Source organism: Oncorhynchus masou, chromosome 30 (assembly GCF_036934945.1).
Source record: "Oncorhynchus masou masou isolate Uvic2021 chromosome 30, UVic_Omas_1.1, whole genome shotgun sequence".
Classification (NCBI taxonomy): Eukaryota; Metazoa; Chordata; class Actinopteri; order Salmoniformes; family Salmonidae; genus Oncorhynchus; species Oncorhynchus masou.
The window spans coordinates 52,130,423-52,157,789 of NC_088241.1; the positions used below are offsets into that span (position 1 = coordinate 52,130,423).

Sequence of the window (27,367 nt, forward strand, 5' to 3'; positions counted from 1 at the left end):
GTGTAATGAACACAAGACAGGAGACAGGACTGTGTCCCAGTGTAATGAACATGAGACAGGAGACAGGACTGAGTCCCAGTGTAATGAACACAAGACAGGAGACAGGACTGAGTCCCAGTGTAATGAACAGCAGACAGGAGACAGGACTGTGTCCCAGTGTAATGAACAGCAGACAGGAGACAGGACTGTGTCCCACTGTAATGAACAGCAGACAGGAGACAGGACTGTGTCCCAGTGTAATGAACACAAGACAGGAGACAGGACTGTGTCCCAGTGTAATGAACAGCAGACAGGAGACAGGACTGTGTCCCAGTGTAATGAACACAAGACAGGAGACAGGACTGTGTCCCAGTGTAATGAACAGCAGACAGGAGACAGGACTGTGTCCCAGTGTAATGAACACAAGACAGGAGACAGGACTGAGTCCCAGTGTAATGAACAGCAGACAGGAGACAGGACTGTGTCCCAGTGTAATGAACACAAGACAGGAGACAGGACTGTGTCCCAGTGTAATGAACAGCAGACAGGAGACAGGACTGTGTCCCAGTGTAATGAACACAAGACAGGAGACAGGACTGTGTCCCAGTGTAATGAACACAAGACAGGAGACAGGACTGTGTCCCAGTGTAATGAACAGCAGACAGGAGACAGGACTGTGTCCCAGTGTAATGAACACAAGACAGGAGACAGGACTGTGTCCCAGTGTAATGAACACAAGACAGGAGACAGGACTGTGTCCCAGTGTAATGAACACAAGACAGGAGACAGGACTGTGTCCCAGTGTAATGAACAGCAGACAGGAGACAGGACTGTGTCCCAGTGTAATGAACAGCAGACAGGAGACAGGACTGTGTCCCAGTGTAATGAACACAAGACAGGAGACAGGACTGTGTCCCAGTGTAATGAACAGCAGACAGGAGACAGGACTGTGTCCCAGTGTAATGAACACAAGACAGGAGACAGGACTGTGTCCCAGTGTAATGAACACAAGACAGGAGACAGGACTGTGTCCCACTGTAATGAACAGCAGACAGGAGACAGGACTGAGTCCCAGTGTAATGAACACAAGACAGGAGACAGGACTGTGTCCCAGTGTAATGAACAGCAGACAGGAGACAGGACTGTGTCCCAGTGTAATGAACACAAGACAGGAGACAGGACTGTGTCCCAGTGTAATGAACACAAGACAGGAGACAGGACTGTGTCCCAGTGTAATGAACACAAGACAGGAGACAGGACTGTGTCCCACTGTAATGAACAGCAGACAGGAGACAGGACTGTGTCCCAGTGTAATGAACAGCAGACAGGAGACAGGACTGTGTCCCAGTGTAATGAACACAAGACAGGAGACAGGACTGTGTCCCAGTGTAATGAACACAAGACAGGAGACAGGACTGTGTCCCAGTGTAATGAACAGCAGACAGGAGACAGGACTGTGTCCCAGTGTAATGAACACAAGACAGGAGACAGGACTGTGTCCCAGTGTAATGAACACAAGACAGGAGACAGGACTGTGTCCCAGTGTAATGAACAGCAGACAGGAGACAGGACTGTGTCCCAGTGTAATGAACAGCAGACAGGAGACAGGACTGTGTCCCAGTGTAATGAACACAAGACAGGAGACAGGACTGTGTCCCAGTGTAATGAACACAAGACAGGAGACAGGACTGTGTCCCAGTGTAATGAACAGCAGACAGGAGACAGGACTGAGTCCCAGTGTAATGAACACAAGACAGGAGACAGGACTGTGTCCCAGTGTAATGAACAGCAGACAGGAGACAGGACTGTGTCCCAGTGTAATGAACACAAGACAGGAGACAGGACTGTGTCCCAGTGTAATGAACACAAGACAGGAGACAGGACTGTGTCCCAGTGTAATGAACACAAGACAGGAGACAGGACTGTGTCCCAGTGTAATGAACACAAGACAGGAGACAGGACTGTGTCCCAGTGTAATGAACACAAGACAGGAGACAGGACTGTGTTCCAGTGTAATGAACAGCAGACAGGAGACAGGACTGTGTCCCAGTGTAATGAACACAAGACAGGAGACAGGACTGTGTCCCAGTGTAATGAACACAAGACAGGAGACAGGACTGTGTCCCAGTGTAATGAACACAAGACAGGAGACAGGACTGTGTCCCAGTGTAATGAACAGCAGACAGGAGACAGGACTGTGTCCCAGTGTAATGAACAGCAGACAGGAGACAGGACTGTGTCCCAGTGTAATGAACACAAGACAGGAGACAGGACTGTGTCCCAGTGTAATGAACACAAGACAGGAGACAGGACTGTGTCCCAGTGTAATGAACAGCAGACAGGAGACAGGACTGAGTCCCAGTGTAATGAACAGCAGACAGGAGACAGGACTGTGTCCCAGTGTAATGAACAGCAGACAGGAGACAGGACTGTGTCCCAGTGTAATGAACACAAGACAGGAGACAGGACTGTGTCCCAGTGTAATGAACAGCAGACAGGAGACAGGACTGTGTCCCAGTGTAATGAACAGCAGACAGGAGACATGACTGTGTCCCAGTGTAATGAACAGCAGACAGGAGACAGGACTGTGTCCCAGTGTAATGAACACAAGACAGGAGACAGGACTGTGTCCCAGTGTAATGAACACAAGACAGGAGACAGGACTGTGTCCCAGTGTAATGAACAGCAGACAGGAGACATGACTGTGTCCCAGTGTAATGAACATGAGACAGGAGACAGGACTGTGTCCCAGTGTAATGAACACAAGACAGGAGACAGGACTGTGTCCCAGTGTAATGAACACAAGACAGGAGACAGGACTGTGTCCCAGTGTAATGAACAGCAGACAGGAGACAGGACTGTGTCCCAGTGTAATGAACAGCAGACAGGAGACAGGACTGTGTCCCAGTGTAATGAACACAAGGCAGGAGACAGGACTGTGTCCCACTGTAATGAACACAAGACAGGAGACAGGACTGTGTCCCAGTGTAATGAACAGCAGACAGGAGACAGGACTGTGTCCCAGTGTAATGAGATTTATCACACACTCTTAAAACGAAGGACTGTCTTTCTCCCTCCATCTCTCTCTATCCCAACTGAGGATATCCACACACATTTCTCTCTTCCTATTATACCCATAATTATCATAAGAATTCCTCAACAGGCAGCGTTGATGAGGAATGCAGGCACAACGCCACCAACACACACCTAGAGAGTTGATGAGGAATGCTGCAGCATGGGAGCAGATGAGTAGCAGTCCCAAGGCCAGGCAGTGAGAGACAGCCTGTCGGCATCGTGACGTTACAATTCTGATTATGTAATTCACACTGTTCCTCCCTCAGGTCCTGTGACCTCATCATTGATAACACACAGAGAGAGGACTGCATGACCACTTCACTGTACAATCTGATAAAGGCTGATCTTGCTCACTGCCAGAACGAGTGAGTGAGTGTGTTTGCATATGTTTATATTCACAGTGAGAACTAAACAACATACAGAGGCACGAATACTCAAAGGGGAGTTGGTCTTTAGTGGTTTTGAGTGTCTATCAATTCAAATGAAGGGTCCAACTGGTGGTTTACAGCCAGTTCCTTAGTTCTCTGTGTTGTTGGAAAACATAGTGGTGTGTATCTGGTGAGTCATACTGACACTGAAAACACCATGTGTCGTAACAATAATGCAAAACCACTTAGGAACAATTATGTATACACTAGATGGCTAATAAGGGATGCTGTGTTGACGCCACGATGCCTCCATCTTGGCACTCCCTCACCAGTGTAAAAAATATTTTGTATTACAATTTTTTGAGATTACTAATGATACTGTCCCCACTACAGCAACAAAAAAACATATGAAATACATGTCATCTTGCCCTTGTAGTGTAGAATTCCAATCATTTCTATGGAGGACTGCTCCTACTGGGGAGTGCCAATATGGCCGAACAGTGGCTTCAAAGCCTCTCAATGGCCAATACATAGTATCAGCAATCCAGGGTTTACATATATCATTGATACACAGCCACATCCAACTGAGAGCATGTATTACCTGCTTGGTATTCCAGGTCTCTTTGCATTGTCAAATCAAACATACATTATTACTATGAGATTTATAAAGCCGTTATTGACTTGTAATGGACAGCATGTAGGCCTAAATGAGAACGCTCTTCTCATGAGTCTCTGTAAAACACTGTCTTAACAGTACAGGCCTTTAATTGACAGTGGGGAGATTCATATTAGAAAGTCAGTAAGCAAACCTATATTACACGGATTCTCTCACAGGTACCCTGAATCCATCCACAAACAGTAAAACACAGACAGACACATAAAGACACACACACACACACAACTGTCAAACTACTACTGTCAAACAAACTACTTTAGCAACTCAGCTCAGCTTGGATGGGAAGAATAGGTTTAACTTTGGGATCTAATGTTAATCATGACTCTCAAAGTTGAAATATCTGCTACAATGGCCAAGTTATATGAAGCATCTGATTACTGTTGTTGTGGCTGACATGTTCTTAAAACGCTTTAAAAAATATTTGTTTAACCCCTCGACACACTGATACACATGAGTGAATACATAACTGTTGACGTACTTCAACAAATATACAACAGTTGATCACTTTGGATATGCACTTTGACCATGCGTAATTACGCACAGGTGAGTTCACACCGCACGCACCATTGTGTACAAGGCAGTGCCAAACGACCTAATCTCCAAACCCACGACAGGAAGAGAAGCCACTGGATATAAATGCATTAGAACAGAACATATTCCGATAAAAAAAACATTTGACACAGAACATATGGGCACATTTAACCCGACTTACCCTGTTGTTTTTATCCGTCTCCCTCACCTCCTCTACCCCCACACCTTGTCGGATCATGATCCGGACTATCGTGGCGTTGTTAGTGCAGCACGCCTGGAAGAACGTCAGCGGCTCAGGACTCGGTGGAGAGGGGGTCCGCTCGTTGTCCGCGAACACATCGTCCGGTGGGTAAAAGGAGTCGTCCGAAGCGATACTTTTACTGTCCGGTAATAACGAGAAATCGTCGTATTCCTCGTACTCATCCCCCTCCGACTCGCAGGACCCGAGGTATGAGTCATCGTCTGATAAGGACGGTGATTCCTCGGTAATGGTCGGATGGACCTGGGTGATGCCGCTGGCGCCTTTGGGGTTCTGCTGCTGCTGTTTGACTCGGACCGTAGTAGAGGAGCCACCTCCGTCTCTCTCATCCGTGATCAGCACCATCTAACCCCCTAGGTGGCTGTCCTCCTCAGGGGGGAAGAATGGGTGGATCTCGGGCGAAGAGCACGTGGACGTTTTTTCCAACATCAACGCGGAGTATGAGTTGAACTTTGCAAAGAGCCTGGAAATTGAATGACAGTGAAGGTTTGGCAACTCGTTGTGATGCGATCTAACAGGCAAACTGCTGATTTTACTCCGTTGAGGAATATTCCCCTGATAATAGTCCAACTCCAGCATCCCAGAGAGAAATTAACATGAAATCATATCGCTGCGCTGTCCCTGGGATACCAACCTAAACGACACCGGGTTGTAGCCTTCACCGGAGTCAAAAGTTGATTGTTTTTGTTCATTTTATAAAACATAGAAAGTTTTTCCATCACGTCTGGAGCAGTGAGAAAATTAAATGCCCGTCATTTAAATTGCAATTCAACAGTCAACATCCCCCTTTCCCGACACGAAGTAAACCAAGAGTTACGCCAACTCTTGTTATGTCATCATCAGTACGAACAAAAAAATGTGTTCCTCATTAGCACAGAAAACAATAGACAAGCAGTACCCAAAGTAAAAGAGCCACACTCACCCAGCTAACGCGCAGAGTAGAAAAACAGGCACTCGATAAACTGTAGTCCCATAATCCGATTAGTTTCGTAGCCAACTGCCCCTCCTCTCCATGGCTCTCTCTTCATGCCTTCCCTCATTTCGTTTTCGGTTGAGCAGATTAATTCCGCTCTGTCTGAAATGTTGACATCAGAAATACTTTGAGATTATAATTTTAGCTAAATGGGGGCAACCCCATTGCAACCCTTTCATGAGACATTGGTCATCGTTAGAATGATTCATACTGCAAAAGCAAAGTAAAACGTCTGTGCAGTCATTCTGTGTTTCCTGGATGATGTGAGATCTGTCAGGAAATCCCCCTACATTACCTTAGTTCTCACTGTGAATGACTCAGACACTCAGTAGAACAGTTACAACAGTTCAGATATCCATCCTTGATTCAACCATACAACCACTTTTCACATTTTCACACTTGTGGAACAAGCCAAGTTAAAGTAGGCCTAAACTGACTATTGATTCACTGACCAATCCATTTTTAATAAGGTTCCATCAACTCATGATGCCAATCCAAGACAGTGGTATTGTGCTTGTTAAATGGCCTGTGGATCTGTGTGTCTGCTTGCTAGAGGGACTCTCCTCTCTTGGTGTATCTGACCCTAATCTGTCCCTGGCCCGGCCCCAGCTGTCCTAGCCGCCCGAGGCCTATGCAGCCTCTAAATCAGTCTGCAGTGTATCAGCCCATTGCTAATCAGATCCAACAGGAGTGAATGACAAGGCTGTTTAGAGTTCAGCAGGCCTGTTTTCTCCTGGTCCTCCTGATGTAGTCAAAGGCCTGATGCAGACAAACATCCAGTGGCCCTGGCTGGTTTGTTTGTTTGTGTGCGTGACAGAGGCAATAAGAACTTGCCTGGTTCCTGCCATATCACTTTATATGTAGTAATTAATCTATCACTCTGTGTCCTCTGTGATTCTGACCCACCTGATCTCATCTTGACTTGTGAGCCGCACCTGGAATCCCCAGACAGCCAATCAGAGTAGAACCCCTGGGGGGTAAAGGACAGGTAAACGTCTGGCCCGAGCCCATGTTCTGAGGGTCATAGGTGTGTGACAGCCAGAGGAAGGGGTGTCACTCAACAGATCAGCACCCAAAACTTTACACCTAAGCATTTTCTGTGGGCCCGTGTCAATGCTCTATAGATGCTAATCATCAGTATATACAGTGGGGCAAACAAGTATTTAGTCAGCCACCAATTGGGCAAGTTCTCCCACTTAAAAAGATGAGAGAGGCCTGTAATTCTCATCATAGGTACACTTCAACTATGACAGACAAAATGAAAAAAAAAATCCAGAAAATCACACTGTAGGATTTTTAATGAATTTATTTGCAAATTATGGTGGAAAATAAGTATTTGGTCACCTACAAACAAGCAAGATTTCTGTCTCTCACAGACCTGTAACTTCTTTAATAGGCTCCTCTGTCCTCCACTCATTACCTGTATTAATGGCACCTGTTTGAACTTGTTATCGGTATAAAACAGTCACACTCCAAACTTCACTATGGCCAAGACCAAAGAGCTGTCAAAGGACACCAGAAACAAAATTGTAGATCTGCACCAGGCTGGGAAGACTGAATCTGCAATAGGTAAGCAGCTTGGTTTGAAGAAATCAACTGTGGGAGCAATTGTTAGGAAATGGAAGACATACAAGACCACTGATAATCTCCCTCGATCTGGGGGTCCACGCAAGATCTCACCACGTGGGGTCAAAATGATCACAAGAACGGTGAGCAAAAATCCCAGAACCACACGGGGGACCTAGTGAATGACCTGCAGAGAGCTGGGACCAAAGTAACAAATCCTACCATCAGTAACGCACTACGCCGCCAGGGACTCAAATCCTGCAGTGCCAGACGTGTCCCCCTGCTTAAGCCAGTACATGTCCAGGCCCGTCTGAAGTTTGCAAGAGAGCATTTAGATGATCCAAAAGACAATTGGGAGAATGTCATATGGTCAGATGAAACCAAAATAGTAAAAACTCAACTCGTCGTGTTTGGAGGACAAAGAATGCTGAGTTGCATCCAAAGAACACCATACCTACTGTGAAGCATGGGGGTGGAAACATCATGCTTTGGGGCTGTTTTTCTGCTAAGGGACCCGGTACGACTGATCCGTGTAAAGGAAAGAATGAATGGGGCCATGTATCGTGAGATTTTGAGTGAAAACCTCCTTCCATCAGCAAGGGCATTGAAGATGAAACGTGGCTGGATCTTTCAGCATGACAATGATCCCAAACACACCGCCTGGGCAACAAAGGAGTGGCTTTGTAAGAAGCATTTCAAGGTCCTGGAGTGGCCTCGCCAGTCTCCAGATCTCAACCCCATAGAAAATCTTTGGAGGGAGTTGAAAGTCCGTGTTGCCCAGCAACAGCCCCAAAACATCACCGCTCTAGAGGAGATCTGCATGGAGGAATGAGCCAAAATACCAGTAACAGTGTGTGAAAACCTTGTGAAGACTTACAGAAAACGTTTGACCTCTGTCATTGCCAACAAAGGGTATATAACAAAGTATTGAGATAAACTTCTGTTATTGACCAAATACTTATTTTCCACCATAATTTGCAAATAAATTCATAAAAAAATCCTACAATGTGATTTTCTGGATTTTTTTTCACTCTCATTTTTTCTGTCATAGTTGAAGTGTACCTATGATGAAAATTACAGGCCTCTCTTATCTTTTTAACTGGGAGAACTTGCACAATTGGTGGCTGACTAAATACTTTTTTGCCCCACTGTATATATATTTTTTCTATGAAGATCGTGCCTTTATAAGTAGATAAAATGACAACTAATATCTCATACTGCCTATATTCTTCATCTTTGTCAATGTTCCTCAACACAACAACAGCATCTTACCTGGGATTTAAACATGTCTATATATGCACTCTCTACCTACAGACCTCTCAATGAATTTCTTTAAAACACAGAGCCTACACAACACCTTAAAGGCATAGATCCACCCAAAGTTGTTTTCAGCCCTCAAAAGTGGTTCTACTTTGGAGGTCGGAAAATGTCTGTAAAAAAAGAAAGAAAGTACATATATTTCTGAGGTGAACTATCCGCTAACAAGCCATCCCCTCACCTGGAATACCCTGTGCTGCAGTGTACAAAAGCCCTCTTATGACTACTTAGACACACCCTGGCCTCTGTGTGGGTTTGAGTACACCGTGTGTGTACGTTTATACAGGTCTCTGAGTTGTTTCCCCTTTTCCCATAAAGCACCAATCTTCTGCGTGTTAATATGTTTATTAGTAGCTCTTTGACCGGCAGGTATAAGTTCATTTGCCAGAGCAGAGAACACCAGGTAGACACTAAAGGAGGGAGAAAGCAAAGGAACGAGAGAGATAGGTGGAGTGTGTTTACTGCTTCCAGTTGCATTTATTCAAGCATCTGAGTGGCAATTAACACATTCTAATCACAGAGCAAATCCCCTTCATTAACACGACTTGTTTGTATGTGTATGAACTCACACGCACATGTGCGTATTTGTCTGACTGTGTGTTTACCATTTATTAAAAGTTGGGACATGGATACAGATACATAAGATGGGACATGGATCCAGATACATAAGATGGGACATGGATCCAGATACATAAGATGGGACATGGATTCAAATACATAAGATGGGACATGGATCCAGATACATAAGATGGGACATGGATCCAGATACATAAGATGGGACATGGATCCAGATACATAAGATGGGACATGGATCCAGATACATAAGATGGGACATGGATTCAGATACATAAGATGGGACATGGATCCAGATACATAAGATGGGACATGGATCCAGATACATAAGATGGGACATGGATTCAGATACATAAGATGGGACATGGATCCAGATACATAAGATGGGACATGGATCCAGATACATAAGATGGGACATGGATTCAGATACATAAGATGGGACATGGATCCAGATACATAAGATGGGACATGGATTCAGATACATAAGATGGGACATGGATCCAGATACATAAGATGGGACATGGATCCAGATACATAAGATGGGACATGGATTCAGATACATAAGATGGGACATGGATTCAGATACATAAGATGGGACATGGATTCAGATACATAAGATGGGACATGGATTCAGATACATAAGATGGGACATGGATACAGATACATAAGATGGGACATGAATACAGATACATAAGATGGGACATGGATCCAGATACATAAGATGGGACATGGATCCAGATACATAAGATGGGACATGGATCCAGATACATAAGATGGGACATGGATTCAGATACATAAGATGGGACATGGATCCAGATACATAAGATGGGACATGGATTCAGATACATAAGATGGGACATGGATCCAGATACATAAGATGGGACATGGATTCAGATACATAAGATGGGACATGGATCCAGATACATAAGATGGGACATGGATTCAGATACATAAGATGGGACATGGATCCAGATACATAAGATGGGACATGGATTCAGATACATAAGATGGGACATGGATACAGATACATAAGATGGGACATGAATACAGATACATAAGATGGGACATGGATCCAGATACATAAGATGGGACATGGATCCAGATACATAAGATGGGACATGGATCCAGATACATAAGATGGGACATGGATTCAGATACATAAGATGGGACATGGATCCAGATACATAAGATGGGACATGGATCCAGATACATAAGATGGGACATGGATTCAGATACATAAGATGGGACATGGATCCAGATACATAAGATGGGACATGGATTCAGATACATAAGATGGGACATGGATCCAGATACATAAGATGGGACATGGATCCAGATACATAAGATGGGACATGGATCCAGATACATAAGATGGGACATGGATTCAGATACATAAGATGGGACATGGATTCAGATACATAAGATGGGACATGGATTCAGATACATAAGATGGGACATGGATCCAGATACATAAGATGGGACATGGATCCAGATACATAAGATGGGACATGGATTCAGATACATAAGATGGGACATGGATCCAGATACATAAGATGGGACATGGATCCACATACATAAGATGGGACATGGATCCAGATACATAAGATGGGACATGGATCCAGATACATAAGATGGGACATGGATTCAGATACATAAGATGGGACATGGATTCAGATGCATAAGATGGGACATGGATTCAGATACATAAGATGGGACATGGATCCAGATACATAAGATGGGACATGGATCCAGATACATAAGATGGGACATGGATTCAGATACATAAGATGGGACATGGATTCAGATGCATAAGATGGGACATGGATTCAGATACATAAGATGGGACATGGATACAGATACACACATACAGAATGAACCAGTTCATGACAGCCATGCAGTCAGATCATAGTACATGATTATAGACAGGCAATAGACAGGCAGGTCTTTGAATGAGGCCTCTGGATATGAAAGTCATCTGTCCTGGGTCCTACTCAGTGCAGTCTGTTGGTCTGGAAAAGGGCAAGTCCACAATACAAAGAGACCAGTATAATTCAAGACAACATACAAAGTCAGGGAAAATGGGATACTGCTTTTGGGGGCGGCATCGGTCGTCAATTCCAACGGTCTTTTAATGGAGGATGATGACAGAAAAGCAGGAATTCCTGATTTCAGAACAAAAGGACATTTCAGGACAAATCCCATCCCTGAAGTCAGCTGGCTGCACCATTCCTCCTTGGCAGAACAAAGAAAATGAGTTGCTGTAGAGGAGAGAGACCTTACTGTATTGTTAGCTGTGACCTACCCTGACAGCATGTTGCCAGTGGACAAAAGTTGTTTTCCTTCCACTCTCCCTCCCTTTGGGTCCAACTCTTTCTTTGTTGTTATCTTCTCTTTCTCTCCTCCTGTTTCATCTCCCTAGTTACTCCCTCTCCTCACTGAGGGCTTTGTGTTCTCTCTGGCCCTGGCCACTCGTTTCCTTCGTTTCCTTCCTTCCTACCTACTATTTTGTGATAGCGTCACCTCCCTAGAAATGTTATTTCCCAGGGACAGGCTGCAGTAAAGTGGAGGCTGCTGTTGTGCAACAAATTCTTCTCTAGGACCCCAGCCCACTAACTCTACAAAGCTACACATAGACTGTAATTGAGGTCTATGGTGTCTTGTGCACAAGCTTCAGTCGTGAGATACCTAAGGAGCAATGAAGAGACCAGGGCCCATATCCACACAGCATCTCAGAGTATGAGTGCTGATCCAGGATCAGTCTTGCCGGTATAGATCAAAATGAATATGATTATATGGACAGAAGGGATCACAGCATAAAAGGGATCATTTCAACAAAATGTTAAAAACCTGGTCACGAAAAAACATATACAACTTTCCATGGCCCCCAGTCCCGGCATGGAGCCCAGACTAGAGGGGGGGTAGTTAGAAGAGGAGGGGTGCTGATGATCCCCCTTCCTGCCCCCTCTAGCCTGCTGCTAACCAGTCCCGGAAACATAAAATCCCCCTGATCTTATTTCCTGACCTGGCTTGTAACTTAGCTGGATCACTCCACACTCACAGCATGGAAACCTCATGTTTTATACCTGTACCTAGCCAAGGTTACACTCTACCGCTGGTTAGTATCTATACTATTCTGTAATATGGTTACATCCCTTAATTTGGGAAGATAAAGAGGAAAACCCTACTTTCCTCAACTTTGCCCGACCTATGCTAGCGTGTGTGTGAGACTTATGTTTGTGTGTTTGTAAACTTGTTCTCTGAAGGTATGTGTGTTTGTGTAAGTGTTCACTGTCAGATGTTTGTGTGTGTGTGTACTCTGCGAGAGTTGCAGTGTGTGTGTTAGGGATTAAGAGATTCCCTAGCAGTGAGTTGTCTGCTCTTCAGGTTTGGCATCATGCTGCAGTCTGTCTCACAGCAGCCAGAGAGCCAGCCAGCCAGCCCTCACCTCAACAGCCTCAAGGGGTGTGTGTTCCCTGTGAGATTTGCAGTGTCTATGACTTTGGCACCATGATGTGGTGTGTCTATAAGCAGCACGCCTACCCAAACCTCTCCATAACCCTTAACCAATAGGGGTAACCTTTACCAAGACCCTTTTCTGCTCCCTCACTCCATCACTGCCAAGAGCCAATTCGATCAAAGAACTCCTTTACCTAAAACAGCCAGCAGCCAATTAAATCACAGGATTGCCTAACCAATTTCTGCAATAAGCCAATCAGATTACAGAGCTCATCAAGCGCTGTCAGGAGCAATTCAGATCACAGGGCTTATTAAGCAGCGCTGCCAACAGCCAATGGGATGACAGGGTGTTGTGAGGTAAAGGAGTTTATTACATTAGCATCAGTGACAGGCTCGCCAGGGAACTAGATTAACCCAATGAAACCCTGGCACAGATTCAAGAAACACTTTGTCTGGCACGAAACCCCCATTGTAATACAGTGGCTTGCGAAAGTATTCACCCCCTTGGCATTTTTCCTATTTTGTTGCCTTACAACCTGGAATTAAAATAGGATTTTGGGGGGGGTTTGTATCATTTGATTTACACAACATGCCTACCACTTTGAAGATGCAAAATATTCTTTCTTGTAAAGTAATAAGACAAAAAAACAGAAAACTTGAGCGTGCATAACTATACTCACCCCCCCCCCAAAGTTAATACTTTGTAGGGCCACCTTTTGCTGCAATAACAGCTGCAAGTCTCTTGGGGTATGTCTCTATAAGCTTGGCACAACTAGCCACTGTGATTTTTGCCCATTTTTAAGGCAAAACTGCTCCAATTCCGCTGAAGTACAGCGATCTTTACGTCATACCACAGATTCTCAATTGGATTGAGGTCTGGGCTTTGACTAGGCCATTCCAAGACATTTAAATATTTCCCCTTAAACCACTTGAGTGTTGCTTTAGCCGTATGCTTAGGGTCATTGTCCTGTTGGAAGGTGAACCTCCGTCCCAGTCTCAAATCTCTTGAAGACTGAAACATGTTTCCCTCAAGAATTTAGCGCCATCCATCATTCCTTCAATTCTGACCAGTTTCCCAGTCGATAAAAAACATACCCACAGCATGATGCTGCCAACACCATGCTTCACTGTGGGGATGGTATTCTCGGGGCAATGAAAGGTGTTGGGTTTGCGCCAGACATAGTGTTTTCCTTGATGGCCAAAAAGCTCAATTTTAGTCTAACATTCTTCCATATGTTTGGGGAATCTCCCACATGCCTTTTGGCGAACTTCAAACATGTTTATTTTTTTCTTTCACATTTTTCTTCTGGCCACTCTTCCGTAAAGCCCAGCTCTGTGGAGCGTCACGGCTTAAAGTGGTCCTATGGACAGATACTCCAATCTCCGCTGTGGAGCTTTGCAGCTCCTTCAGGGTTATCTTTGGCCTCTTTGTTGTCTCTCTGATTAATGCCCTCCTTGCCTGATCCGTGAGTTTTGGTGGGCGGCCCTCTCTTGGCAGGTTTGTTGTGGCGCCATATTCTTTCCATTTTTTAATCAAGGATTTAAATGGTGCTCCGTGGGATGTTCAAAGTTTCTGATATTTTTTTATAACCCAACCCTGATCTGTACAACTTTGTCCCTGACCTGTTTGGAGAGCTCCTTGATCTTCATGGTGCCACTTTCTTGGTCTTCATGGTGCCACGTTCTTGCAACACCACTAAGCCCCTTGCTTAGTGGTGTTGCAGACTCTGGGGCCTTTCAGAACAGGTGTATATATACTGAGATCATGTGACAGATCATGTGACACTTAAATAAAGTCCACCTGTGTGCAATCTAACTAATTAGGTGACATCTGGAGGTAATTGGTTGCACCAGATCTTATTTAGGGGCTTAATAGCAAAGGGGGTGAATACATATGCACACACCACTTTTCCGTTAAGAATTTTTAGTAATTTTTTGCAACAAGTAATTTTTTTCATTTCACTTTACCAATTTTGACTATTTTGTGTATGTCCATTACATGGAATCCAAATAAAAATAATTTTAAAATTACAGGTTGCAATGAAACAAAATAGGAAAAATGCCAAGGAGGGTGAATGCTTTTGCAAGGCAACCTAGGCTTCTTCATGCTAGAGAGATGATTTTTCTATGCTGCAAGCAGTCAACTGGTATATGCAATGAGAGTTCTCGATACATTGTCAAACATAGATGTCAATTCCTTGTAATATTTCCTCATCCTACATGACGACTGTATGGGAAAGAAAAAGTGAGAGATTAGTCTGTTTTCACTATCACACACAGGCAATCTTCTGTTGTATTACAGCATGTGCTACTGTGTACCAGTGCATGTCTTAGCTTTGAACAGATGATCTGGGGGCTCTCTCACTCACCAGCCTTATCAGTGTCTGTTCTATTGTCGAGAGGACCACTGATATGAACACTGTATCTGCATTTCACAAGAGCTGACAATCTCTCTGTCTCAGAACCTTTCACATAATATGCCAAGTGGAAAGTGAATGCAACAGGCACTTGAGTGATAAGTCATGAGCATGACAAATTAACTATCGACTAACCTGTCAGGACAGGAGCGAGTGTCATTGGAAACAGTGATACTAACTTACATACAGTAGCCTTCCATGTAATATCACAGCAACTTTCTGATATTTTTTTATAACCCAACCCTGATCTGTACTTCTCTACGACTTTGTCCCTGACCTCAATAAGATATGGACCAAACTCAATGACCTTGAGAGCATTCTGTTTGGGATATAATTCAAGCACTGGCTATTAATTATTATTATTGTAAAAATCTGAGCATTAATAGAGAAGAAAATCACTGATCCTGAATTCATGTTGATTTAGAGAATGTATTTGTAGAGTAAGTAGTAAACCCTTTTTTCCTGCTATGCTCTGTTTCTTCCTTCTCCTCTTCCCTATCGTCTCTCTCCCTCTCCTCTTCCCTACCATCTCATGTTGAGGGTATATTCCCAATCGTCTTAGGCAGTGTTAGATAACGTAATCAGATCTTACGCAATGATAGCCAATAGAATTAGGGTTAGGATATTTTAGAGGGTATTGACTGCCTTAGTAATGTAATGTACCATCCACAGTACAGGTGTCCTGTGAATACTACAGGTATGTTCTTGCGCTATAAAACAATGAGATTACTGTACTAGGCCTATACGGCTAATGAACAACAGGATAGATAGTATGAGAGAGGTAGAGACAGAGGGGGATGGATAGTGAGAGAGAGAGACAGACAGACAGCTACAGAGTGATAGAGAAAGTGTATGTAGGGTAGTGTACTCAGACAGGCTTCTGCAGGCTGCTTAGGAAGCTGTCTATCTGGTCCTGGGGATCTCTCCGCCCAGGTGGGCCAGGTAGGGTGTACAGCCCTGCGAACAGATCAAAGGGCATCGTCGCCGCTCCACCCCCCTCATACTCTGTCAGGATTTCACACGCATACCTCAGGCATTGATGATCTGAACACACACAGAAAAGTCAGTAAACCCCAGGTCATCAAGACAGTGAAATACTGCCTCCATGTGGATACTTATACAAACTACACCACAGTTTCTCTCTGGAGACTGACTGCCATATGGGAGCCAGTCAATCACCCCTTACAGAGCAAATAACTGCATCCAGTGGATGTTGGCAAAGAAGTTCCCCAGAGCCAGCAGTGTCCAGCTGCTCTGAGGGCTGACACAGACCCTTCCACTTCTGCTGCAGCTCCTCCATACTCATCGTCTCCTTGGGAATAGGCTAGAAACATATATGGAGAGAGGAGGGAGAACAGGGGTTCAATTAGCTTGGTTCCTCTCAATTTTCAACTACCATGGACAGTTTTAATAGGGGCAAGCTAGAGTACCAAATATGAGTGAGGAAGCCTGGTGTCATTCTGTGGGTTACTGACTATCTGTTTATTTAGGACCTTGAGCAGGCCTGGAGTTAGTCCGGTATCTGTCTTCTGTGTGGCGACAGGCCTCTCCAGCCTCTCCTTGGTTGGTAGAATGTCTCCTTTGGACAGGGCAGAGAAGTACCTGATATAACAACAACAGATACACTTTAATGAAAGAATTTCACCTTACCCTGCCCATTATCCCTGCTCAGATACTGGGTAGTTACACAGCCAATGTACGACAACCTGTACCATAAAAGCCCCGTTCTCTTGGTGGTCCTGTAGCGGGTTTTATATGTACGGCTGTCTTTTTGGCTTTTATGTTGATCTGCAATAGTATTGTGAAAAGACAGGACAGGAACACATCAGTCTCCAATGCACCATCTGACAAGTTGTTCTTTCTCTCTCTGTGTTTTCTCAGACTCAAATCACATTCATACATAAAGCCATAATGTATAGTATAAAATAATAACCAGTCCTTAATACAACAAATGTATCCTCTTAATTCTTAGACAATAGAACCATACCTGCAATAGTATTGTGAAAAGACAGGACAGGAACACATCAGTCTCCAATGCACCATCTGACAAGCTGTTCTATACAGGAGCATGAAGAAAGGTAAAACACATATCCTGTCTCACATCCCCAATACATTGCTTGGTGCTTTCAGTGTTGACAGTACCAGAATACAACTCATGTACAAAAACCCTGCAACACAAACAAGTTACAACGTGAAATCGCCTCTATCCCATTTAGACCTTAGAGAGCCAAAACTACATCTCCCATAATACAACGCCAGCACCAGTCGGCAGCTCAGCTAACCGTCTGCATCACAGAAAGGCACGCTAGCTAGCAACAGCAGCACTTTTAGCACTCTGTAAACTACACTGCTCAAAAAATAAAGGAAACACTAAAATAACACATCCTAGATCTGAATGAATGAAATATTTTTATTAAATACTTTTTTCTTTACATAGTTGAATGTGCTGACAACAAAATCACACAAAAATGATCAATGGAAATCAAATTGATCAACCCATGGAGGTCTGGATTTGGAGTCACACTCAAAATTTAATTGGAAAACCACACTACAGGCTGATCCAACTTTGATGTAATGTCCTTAAAACAAGTCAAAATGAGGCTCAGTAGTGTGTGTGGCCTCCACGTGCCTGTATGACCTCCCTACAACACCTGGGCATGCTCCTGATGGTCTCCTGAGGGATCTCCTCCCAGACCTGGACTAAAGCATCTGCCAACTCCTGGACAGGCTGTGGTGCAACGTGGCGTTGGTGGATGGAGCGAGACATGATGTCCCAGATGTGCTCAATTGGATTCAGGTCTGGGGAATGGGCGGGCCAGTCCATAGCATCAATGCCTTCCTCTTGCAGGAACTGCTGACACACTCCAGCAACATGAGGTCTAGCATTGTCTTGCATTAGGAGGAACCCAGGGCCAACCACACCAGCATATGGTCTCACAAGGGGTCTGAGGATCTCATCCCGGTACCTAATGGCAGTCAGGTTACCTCTGGCGAGCACATGGAGGGCTGTGCGGCCCCCCAAAGAAATGTCATCCCACACCATGACTGACACACCGCAACCCCCACCTGTAGACGTCCCACCCTCATGGAGTGCTGAGACACATGCACATTTGTGGCCTGCTGGAGGTCATTTTGCAGGGCTCTGGCAGTGCTCCTCCTTGCACAAAGGCGGAGGTAGCGGTCCTGCTGCTGGGTTGTTGCCCTCCTACGGCCTCCTCCACGTCTCCTGATGTACTGGCCTGTCTCCTGGTAGCGCCTCCATGCTCTGGACACTACGCTGACAGACACAGCAAACCTTCTTGCCACAGCTCGCATTGATGTGCCATCCTGGATGAGCTGCACTAGCTGAGCCATTTGTGTGGGTTGTAGACTCCGTCTCATGCTACCACTAGAGTGAAAGCACCGCCAGCATTCAAAAGTGACCAAAACATCAGCCAGGAAGCATAGGAACTGAGAAGTGGTCTGTGGTCACCACCTGCAGAACCATTCCTTTATTGGGGGTGTCTTGCTAATTGCCTATAATTTCCACCTGTTGTCTATTCCATTTGCAAAACAGCATGTGAAATTTAATGTCAATCAGTGTTGCTTCCTAAGTGGACAGTTTGATTTCACACAAGTGTGATTGACTTGGAGTTACATTGTGTTGTTTAAGTGTTCCCTTTATTTTTTTGAGCAGTGTATATTAATAACAATACAACTCTTAAATTACATGTTTCAATAGTCTCACACTCCATATTAACATTATCTTCAGGATTAACCTTGGATGTTTTTATTGATTTGACGCTATGGACTTCTACAAAGGAGTAATCTGCAACCTTTCTCTCAGTGTTTTCTCGACTGAGGAGAACGGGAGCTACGGGTAGTACCAGGGTGTTAGTAGGTGATGCAAGCACCCAGATGAAATAAAATACATTTAATGAAACAAAACCTGAAGATGTTAACATCATTCAACTACTGTAGCTGCCTACCTAACATCAACAGGCAGCACCAGTAGCGCAACAATTAAAAATAGACACCAAAAGTAATGTTCCTGGCGATCATAGCAGTCTGACTCCCCCTTCTGTCTGAACTTGGAATATTCCTGTTCGCGGGCTTGGGCCACTGACCCTCAAACGGGTTGTTCTATTCTGATCATTTGAAGTTTGATGGGCGAACCTTTTTAACTCTTCTACAGTCCAGTCACATGCAGGGAGGCTGTAGCCTGTACTTACGTTCTGATGGCAGCTTTGGTGAACTGTTTGAGGATGTCTGGTAGTTCAGTGGGGGATGTTGATTTGCTGGGAACAGTACATAGTATCTGGAGAAGACATTGCTGGGAAATAAAGTGGGAATTAAATGTTATTCAAGCTGTGATAATATTGTAGCGACCCGCACAGACAGCTGTGTATTATGTGTTAGGCTATTAGTGGGTTGTGTTGTACTTAACAGTTCGCGGGGTCCGACATGCCAATCAACCTGCTATCTGCCAATCACGGGAATGCCTGGAATGTTCTGATGCCGGACATCCTGGCGGTTGGCGGAGGGGCGTGGAGGGGGGTTGGGATGGAGCATTGGAAGTTAAGACCAGGTTTAGTTATTGTTCTCTCTCTTACGTCTGGCCTTCCTAAGAGAAGGTCACAGTTGGTTTGTGGGGTATCTTTCATTTATTTGGTGTGGGCTACGGCCAAACAGTAGCCTGTGTAAAGTTGGGTTAATAAACCGTCAATTCATAAACTCAAGCCTCAGTCTGGACAATTGTTCCTTTATGATCTAGTCAGGTCATTATATTGGTGTCAGAGTAAAAACGTTGTTAAAAGTTAGTCAGCTAGATAGCTGACGTCTGTGGCTAGCTACCATAGGTAGCTGAAAAACCATAGGTGAGAACGGGGTTGGCCAAAAAGCTTTGCATGGACGGAGGATCTGTCTGAGGAGATGGCCAGGGTGTAGAGGCCACTTAGGGGACGTTGGAGGATCTGGCTGAGGAGATGGCGTCGGAGACCAGGAGGTGTGTGTGCATGGACGTCGGAGGATCTGTCTGAGGAGATCGCCAGGGCGTCGGAGGATCTGTCTGAGGAGATCGCGAGGGCGTCGGAGGATCTGTCTGAGGAGATCGCCAGGGCGTCGGAGCCCAGCGGCCGCTTGAGGGAGGGCGTTGGAGGATCTGTCTGAGGAGATGGCCAGGGCGTCGGAGCCCAGAGGCCGCTTGAGGGAGGACGTTGGAGGATCTGTCTGAGGAGATCGCCAGGGCGTCGGGATCTGTCCCAGAGGCTGCTTGAGGGAGGACGTTGGAGGATCTGTCTGAGGAGATCGCCAGGGCGTCGGAATCCCAGAGGCTGCTTGAGGGAGGACGAGGATCTGTCTGATGAGCATTAGTCCTTCGGAGGATCTGTCTGAGGAGATCGTCAGAGGCTGTTTTGGACGTTGGAGGATCTTCTGGTGGGCGGAGGACTGAGGAGATCGGGGTCGGAGGATCGTCAGACACATTGGTGTCAGAGGAAAACGGAGGATCTGTTGAGGAGATCGTTAGTCATCTGTCTGAGGAGATAGCTGAGGCCGTTGAGGGAGGACTCGGAGGATCTGTCTGAGGATCGCCAGGTGAGAAGGCTGCTTGAGGGGGGTTGAGGAGATGGCCAGGGCGTCGCCGGAGGATCTGTCTGAGGCAATCGGAGGATCTGTAGAGGTCGGAGGCGGCCGATTGAGGGAGGGCGTCGGAGGCTGTCAAGGAGGATCTGTGTGCATGGACGTCGGAGGATCTGTCTGAGGAGATGGCCAGGGCGTCGGAGCCCAGAGGCCACTTGAGGGAGGACGTTGGAGGATCTGGCTGAGGAGATCGCCAGGGCGTCGGAGCCCAGAGGCTGCTTGAGGGAGGACGTTGGAGGATCTGTCTGAGGAGATGGCCAGGGCGTCGGAGCCCAGAGGCTGCTTGAGGGAGGACGTTGGAGGATCTGGCTGAGGAGATCGCCAGGGCGTCGGAGCCCAGAGGCTGCTTGAGGGAGGACGTTGGAGGATCTGTCTGAGGAGATCGCCAGGGCGTCGGAGGATCTGTCTGAGGAGATCGCCAGGGCGTCGGAGGATCTGTCTGAGGAGATCGCCAGGGCGTCGGAGGATCTGTCTGAGGAGATCGCCAGGGTGTTGGAGCCCAGAGGCCGCTTGAGGGAGGACGTCGGAGGATCTGGCTGAGGAGATCGCCAGGGCGTCGGAACCCAGAGGCTGCTTGAGGGAGGACGTTGGAGGATCTGTCTGAGGAGATGGCCAGGGCGTCGGAGGATCTGTCTGAGGAGATCGCCAGGGCGTCGGAGCCCAGCGGCCGCTTGAGGGAGGGCGTTGGAGGATCTGTCTGAGGAGATCGCCAGGGCGTTGGAGGATCTGTCTGAGGAGATCGCCAGGGCGTCGGAGCCCAGAGGCCGCTTGAGGGAGGACGTTGGAGGATCTGTCTGAGGAGATCGCCAGGGCGTCGGAGCCCAGAGGCCGCTTGAGGGAGGACGTTGGAGGATCTGTCTGAGGAGATCGCCAGGGCGTCGGAGCCCAGAGGCCGCTTGAGGGAGGACGTTGGAGGATCTGCCTGAGGAGATCGCCAGGGCGTCGGAGCCCAGAGGCTGCTTGAGGGAGGACGTTGGAGGATCTGTCTGAGGAGATCGCCAGGGCGTCGGAACCCAGAGGCTGCTTGAGGGAGGACGTTAGAGTGATGGTGGCTGAAACGGGCATTAGTCCTTCGTCGACTGTTTTGCACGGATTCTGGTGGGCGGACCGAAGGGGTGACGTCGACACGGCGGAACGAGGAATTTGGGGTTCAGGATGTAAACAAACATGGCGGCGCCCAGTTCCCGGCTGCCCAGTTCCCGGCTGCCCAGTTCCCGGCTGTGTCCGTATCAGTTAAGACCCCGAAGTACTCTGGTAAGGCAGATTGGGAAGCTTTTCATGCTCAGTTTGAACTGTTAGTTCATTTAGGGGGGTGGTCGGATGAAGAAAGGGCACTGCAGTTGGCTTTATGCCTCACATGGATGAAGCTCTGGCCTGTTTGATATTGATTAGCCCCAAGGACAGACATGATTATGGTGCTTTAGTGGGAGCACTGAGAAGGCGCTATGGACAGTGTGTACAGCCCAGGCTACTGCGCTCCGAACTAAGTAATAGATGCAGGCAGCCTGGAGAGCCTCTACGGGTGCTAGCTAATGACATTGAAAGCCTGTCTCGGCGGGCATATGCTCACATGCCCCCCTCCGTGCAAAGCGAGCTAGCACAGGACCAGTTCATACAGGAGCTCTCTCCTACGGAGCTGCACATACAGACCCAGCTGGCTCATCCTGAGTCATTGCAGATAGCCTTGGAGATGGCTTTGGAGAGGGAGCTGGTGTAGGCTGGGGCTTCAGCTGGGGCTTTGGTGGGGTGCAGGGAGAAAGACCCTCTGGTTGGACTGTGAGGCAGAGCAGCCCAGAGCCGGAAAAGCTCGAAACACACACCCTGGTCCAAGGGTCTGCTGGGGTTGTAGCCAGCCAGGCCATCTGCGCCGGGATTGCCCATGTTCCCCAGAGCTCAGGGAAACGGCTCAGGTCCCCCAGAGCTCAGGGAAACGGCTCGCGGTCTGCATAGACCGGGTAGTACGGACCCCTGGCTTTCTATCCCAACTACCATCTTCTTCAGGAGGAGCCCACTGGCACAGACGGGGAAGCAAGGTTCCACTTCCCCCAGAAGCAGACGAGGGCAAGCGTCTGGAGCCTGTTGTTGTGGTGTCGCCGGACCTGTGTTGGGGACTTTTGTCATGTCCCTGTCACTGTGGAGGGGGTGCCCTGGTGGACACTGGGTCCACAGTAACTCTGGTCAGGCCGGATATTGTGCCAGGTTGGACTCAGTGTGAGCCCATAACTGTGCAGCTCCGCACAGTCACAGGTGAGCTGGCACCCATGAAAGGGAAGGGACTACTGACTCTGACAGTAGGGGGCAGGTCTGTGCGTCATCCTGTGTGGGTGGCGGCTGTGCAAGACCCTTGTATCCTGGGGTTGGACTTTCTTAGGAGCACAGGCTACCAGCTAGACCTAAATGGGGGCACACTGAGCTTTCAGGGAGGGCCGGCAGTCACCATGGCCCCCCCTAATGTCACATTCACTCAACCCAACAAACCCTTTACTCCAACAGTTAAAGCAGCAGAGACTGCCCCCCCTCCCCCACATCTGTGTGACTTTTCCCCAGACCCCCTGTCACCTACGGCTGTGTGTTACATTCCCCCAGCTACCTCCATCTCTCCGTTAGTCCGGGTCGCGCCCCCCAGCCCAGCTACCCCAGATGGGAGAGGACACTGTCTGCAGTGAGGGAGATATGGGGGAGGAAAAGTGTTGGTCTTGACCCCGAGCAGCAGGAACGGTTGTGGCAGTTGCTGTTTGAATTCAGAGACAGCTTTGCGCTGAGTGAGGAAGAGGTGGGTCAGACTCATCTTGTGCAGCATGAGATCGACACAGGTGATGCTCGACCCATCAAGATGCGTCCCCACCGTATCCCGCTGGCACGCCAGGAGGCGGCAGACAAGGCTGTGTTGGAGATGCAGCGGGAAGACTTCATCGAGCCCTCAGACAGCCCCTGGGCGGCACCAATCGTCATGGTTCCTAAGAAGGGGGAGAGCTGAGGTTCTGTGCGGACTACAGGCAGCTGAATGAGGTAACCAGGAAGGACTCATACCCCATATCAATGAGTCGCTGGACCTGGTTAGGGGGTCCACCTGGTTCTCCTCACTAGACCTCCGCAGTGGCTACTGGCAGGTGCCCCGCTCCCCAGAGGCCTTAGCAAAAACTGTGTTCTCCACTAACAGAGGACACTGGCAGTTCAAGGTCCTGTGCTTTGGCCTGTGCAACGCTGCAGCTTCTTTTGAGCGTTTGATGGACAGGGTGCTGGATGGCATCCCCCGTCAGCAGTGTCTGGTATTTCTCGATGACATCCTGGCCCATGGCAGCTCCTTCCAGTCAGCCCTGGTGACGCTTCGGCGTGTGCTGGAGCGGGTGGCTGCCGCAGGTCTGAAGCTCCACCCCGAGTAGTGCCATTTCATGAGGAGAGAGGTGCCCTTCTTGGGTCACCGAGTGGGGAAGGAGGGGATCAGCACCATGAAGGACAAGGTGGGGGCTGTCCGAGACTGGCCCACCCCCACCTGCCAGCGTCAGCGGTGCACAGGGCAGGGGCACGCCACTCCAACGCCAAGTCCCATCGGCCCTGTACTGCAGACATCTGCCGCCACTGTGAGCGGAGAGAGGGACGGGAGAGAGAAATGAGTGCAGAGGAGGGGGCCTGTGCCTCAGTGTGTCGGGCGAGCGACCTGTCTGCTGTGAGCTGCAGACTGTCGACGTGGCTGAATGGGGGCAGCAGCAGGGACGGGACACAGACCTACTCATGGGGGGGTGGGGACTGGACACTTTGGGACACTCCGCCGCCTCCGCCAGGGCTTTCACTGGGGGCAGCACAAGAGGGATGTGGAGGACTTTTGCCTCCGCTGTGAACACTGCACAGCGAGAAATGGCCCCCCAGGCCGCTCTCATGCTCAGCTCCAACAGTTCCCAGTTGGGGCTCCCATGGACAGGGTGTGAGTGGATGTAGTTGGGCCGTTCCCCACCACAGACAGTGGAAACCGCTGGGTGCTCACGGCCATGGACTATTTCACAAAATGGCCCGAGGCCTATGCTCTGCCTGACCAGGTGGCAGAGACCATCGTCCATCGACCATCGTCCATCGCCCTGACAGCGGGGATGTTCAGCAGGTTTGGAGCTGCAGAGTCCATCCATAGCGACCAAGGCAGAAACATTGAGTCCCATGTGTTCACCACTATGTGTGAGAGGCTGGTTATGTCCCGCACTACTCCTCTCCATCCTCAAAGTGATGGCCTTGTGGAGCGCTTCAACAAAACGCTTGGGCAGCAGCTGGCCATCGTCTCTGCCAAACACCAGCGTGACTGGGACAAGTACCTGCCTATGGTCCTCATGGCAAGCCGCTCCGCTGTCAAGACTCCACCTCCTGCCCTCCTCATGCTGGGGAGAGAGATCCGCTCCCCTGCGGGAGATGGCGTTTGGTCGGCCCCTGGATAGCCCTCATGTTCTCCCGGGGCCGGAGTATGCCCGGAGACTCCAGGACCGCCTGGAGACAGCCCACACCTTCGCCAGAGAGCAGCTGGTGAATGCAGGTGTGAGGCAGAAAAGGAACTACGACGTGCACACCCGGGGAAGGCACTTTGTGGCTGTGGAGCTGGCCTGGGTCTACAGCCCCCTAAGAAAAAAAGGCTGATGCCCCAAGTTGGACAGTCACTGGGTGGGACCCTGCAGCGTCCTGGAGAGGGGAGGTTGTTTACCGGGTGCAGCTTCCTCCCAGGGGGAGAAAGGTGGCACTGCACCGGGATAGGTTAGCCCCATACAGAGGGGCCTCTTCTCCCCAAACCCCAGGGACCCCCACAATTCCCCTCTCTGGCAATGACATTCTCCAGGCACCCACCCCCAGGTGCCCCAGACAAGGCTCCAGACAGCCCACTCCCCCGGTCTCCCTCCCTGTGTCACAGCGTGGTTCCCCGGAGCCACGGACTGCATTCCCCATTCCTTGTCCCCCATATCACTTCCTTCATCCCCTGGGTCCCAGAGGGGCAGCCCCCTGCCACGGATGGAGCCCCCTGTTTCACATCTGGACACTGCGACCATCACGGCCACGCAGGCAAAGGAGACCTCCGGGTCGCTTCAGAGACTTTGTTTGTTCCCTCGGGGACGAGGGACTTTGTGGTGGGGGGGGCTGTGTAGTGACCCTCACAAACAGTAGTGGGTTGTTATACCAGTGTTCGTGGGGTCCGACATGCCAATCAACTATCTGCCAATCACGGGAATGCCTGGAATGTTCTGATGCCGGGCATCCTGGCGGTTGGCGGAGTGGCGGAGGGGGCTGGGCAGGGGGATGGAGCATTGGAAATTAAGACCAGGTTTAGCCATTGTTCGCTCTTACGTCTGGCCTTCCTAAGAGAAGGTCACAGTTGGTTTGTGGGGTCTTTCATTTATTTGGCGTGGGCTACGGCCAAACAGTAGCCTGTGTAAATTTGGGTTAATAAACCCTCAATTCATAAACTCAAGCCTCAGTCTGGACAATTGTTCCTTTATGATCTAGTCGGGTCATTACAAAATATTAGCTAGTATAAATAGTATTAACTAGTGCACGGTCTTAGCTAGTCATGTTTAGCAGACATAAAAACACGGCTAACCAAGTCATGTAATCAGTTTAGTTACTACAAAAATGGAATCGAATATCTCTCTTGGTGGCAAAAAAACAATAGGAAAATTGCTAAATTACATAAGTTGATTTGGTTTAGAGATGGACAACCCGATTTTCATTGCAAACGTTTGCCCTCAAGGTCACATTGCAACAGTAAGCTTCGGTGATTGGACCAGAAAGGTGACATGTATTGCCGCAAAATTTTTGTTCAACCGCCAGGTGGCATTGTAAACAGGCAAACAGCAGACTATCTTTCCAAACACTTGATACATGACCTCTGCTCATAAGAGAAACATTTCAACAAAGACAGACAAAGGAAAACCATCAACATCAGGAATTTTATTATTAAACTGATGTTTGAAAATACAGGTTTACACTTATCAACTCAAATGAATAGAACAGGATGACATCACTATTTGGTAACAGAGAGGATCAGAATAGACAACGAAAAAGCACAGACCGTAATACCCTCATCATCCACCAGCCCTAAAACAACACCACGGTCTATTGAGAACCATACTGCATAAATTCACACTTGACAGGAAATGTACGTATGTGTTTGTGCATGTTTGGTGTGTTCTGGTGCCCTTTCAGGTTCTAATTTGAGGCTGTGTGGGACATTCAGCACAGCCAGTTCTCTCCCTTGCATGCATCCTTGCACACACAACAAACACTTACAAAGAGTATAAAATAAAAACTCTACAAAAACTAAGCAATCATGATGAAACAATAATGAGGACATTTAAAAAGAACAAAACACAGGTTATGAACCTTATCCAAATGTGCTGATCTTTTTTTCTGCTCGAGGACTCCCTCTCCTCATTCCCTCTACCCTGGTCCTGCATAACCCCCCTCCCTCAAACCCTCTGCTCCCCCGTCTGGTATAAAAATAAAGATCTGGGACAGACTGTTACACCCCGACCTCCCTTGGACAGCTCTAGAAGTCGCCCTTAGGCACAGGTCTAAAATAAACGTACC

At 47.8% G+C, this 27,367-nt stretch overlaps 2 protein-coding genes across 2 annotated transcripts in view; both read right to left on the bottom strand.

Annotated features, from left to right (window-relative positions):
* ankrd33ba (ankyrin repeat domain 33ba) overlaps window positions 1–5,747 on the bottom strand; it is a 23,526-nt gene extending 17,779 nt beyond the window's left edge. Inside the window, exon 1 of the mRNA XM_064949276.1 lies at window positions 4,811–5,747. Coding sequence (XP_064805348.1) covers window positions 4,811–5,233 — 423 coding nt within the window. The 5' untranslated portion in view covers window positions 5,234–5,747. The remainder of the gene's footprint in view (window positions 1–4,810) is intronic.
* A 10,311-nt stretch (window positions 5,748–16,058) lies between these two features.
* On the bottom strand, window positions 16,059–19,500 carry ropn1l (rhophilin associated tail protein 1-like). Its single transcript, XM_064947343.1, is given in 8 exon segments — window positions 16,059–16,234; window positions 16,312–16,328; window positions 16,377–16,433; window positions 16,435–16,514; window positions 16,666–16,792; window positions 18,003–18,031; window positions 19,398–19,454; window positions 19,456–19,500. Coding segments are annotated over 8 exon segments (588 nt in total).
* Between the last annotated feature and the right edge of the window lie 7,867 nt (window positions 19,501–27,367).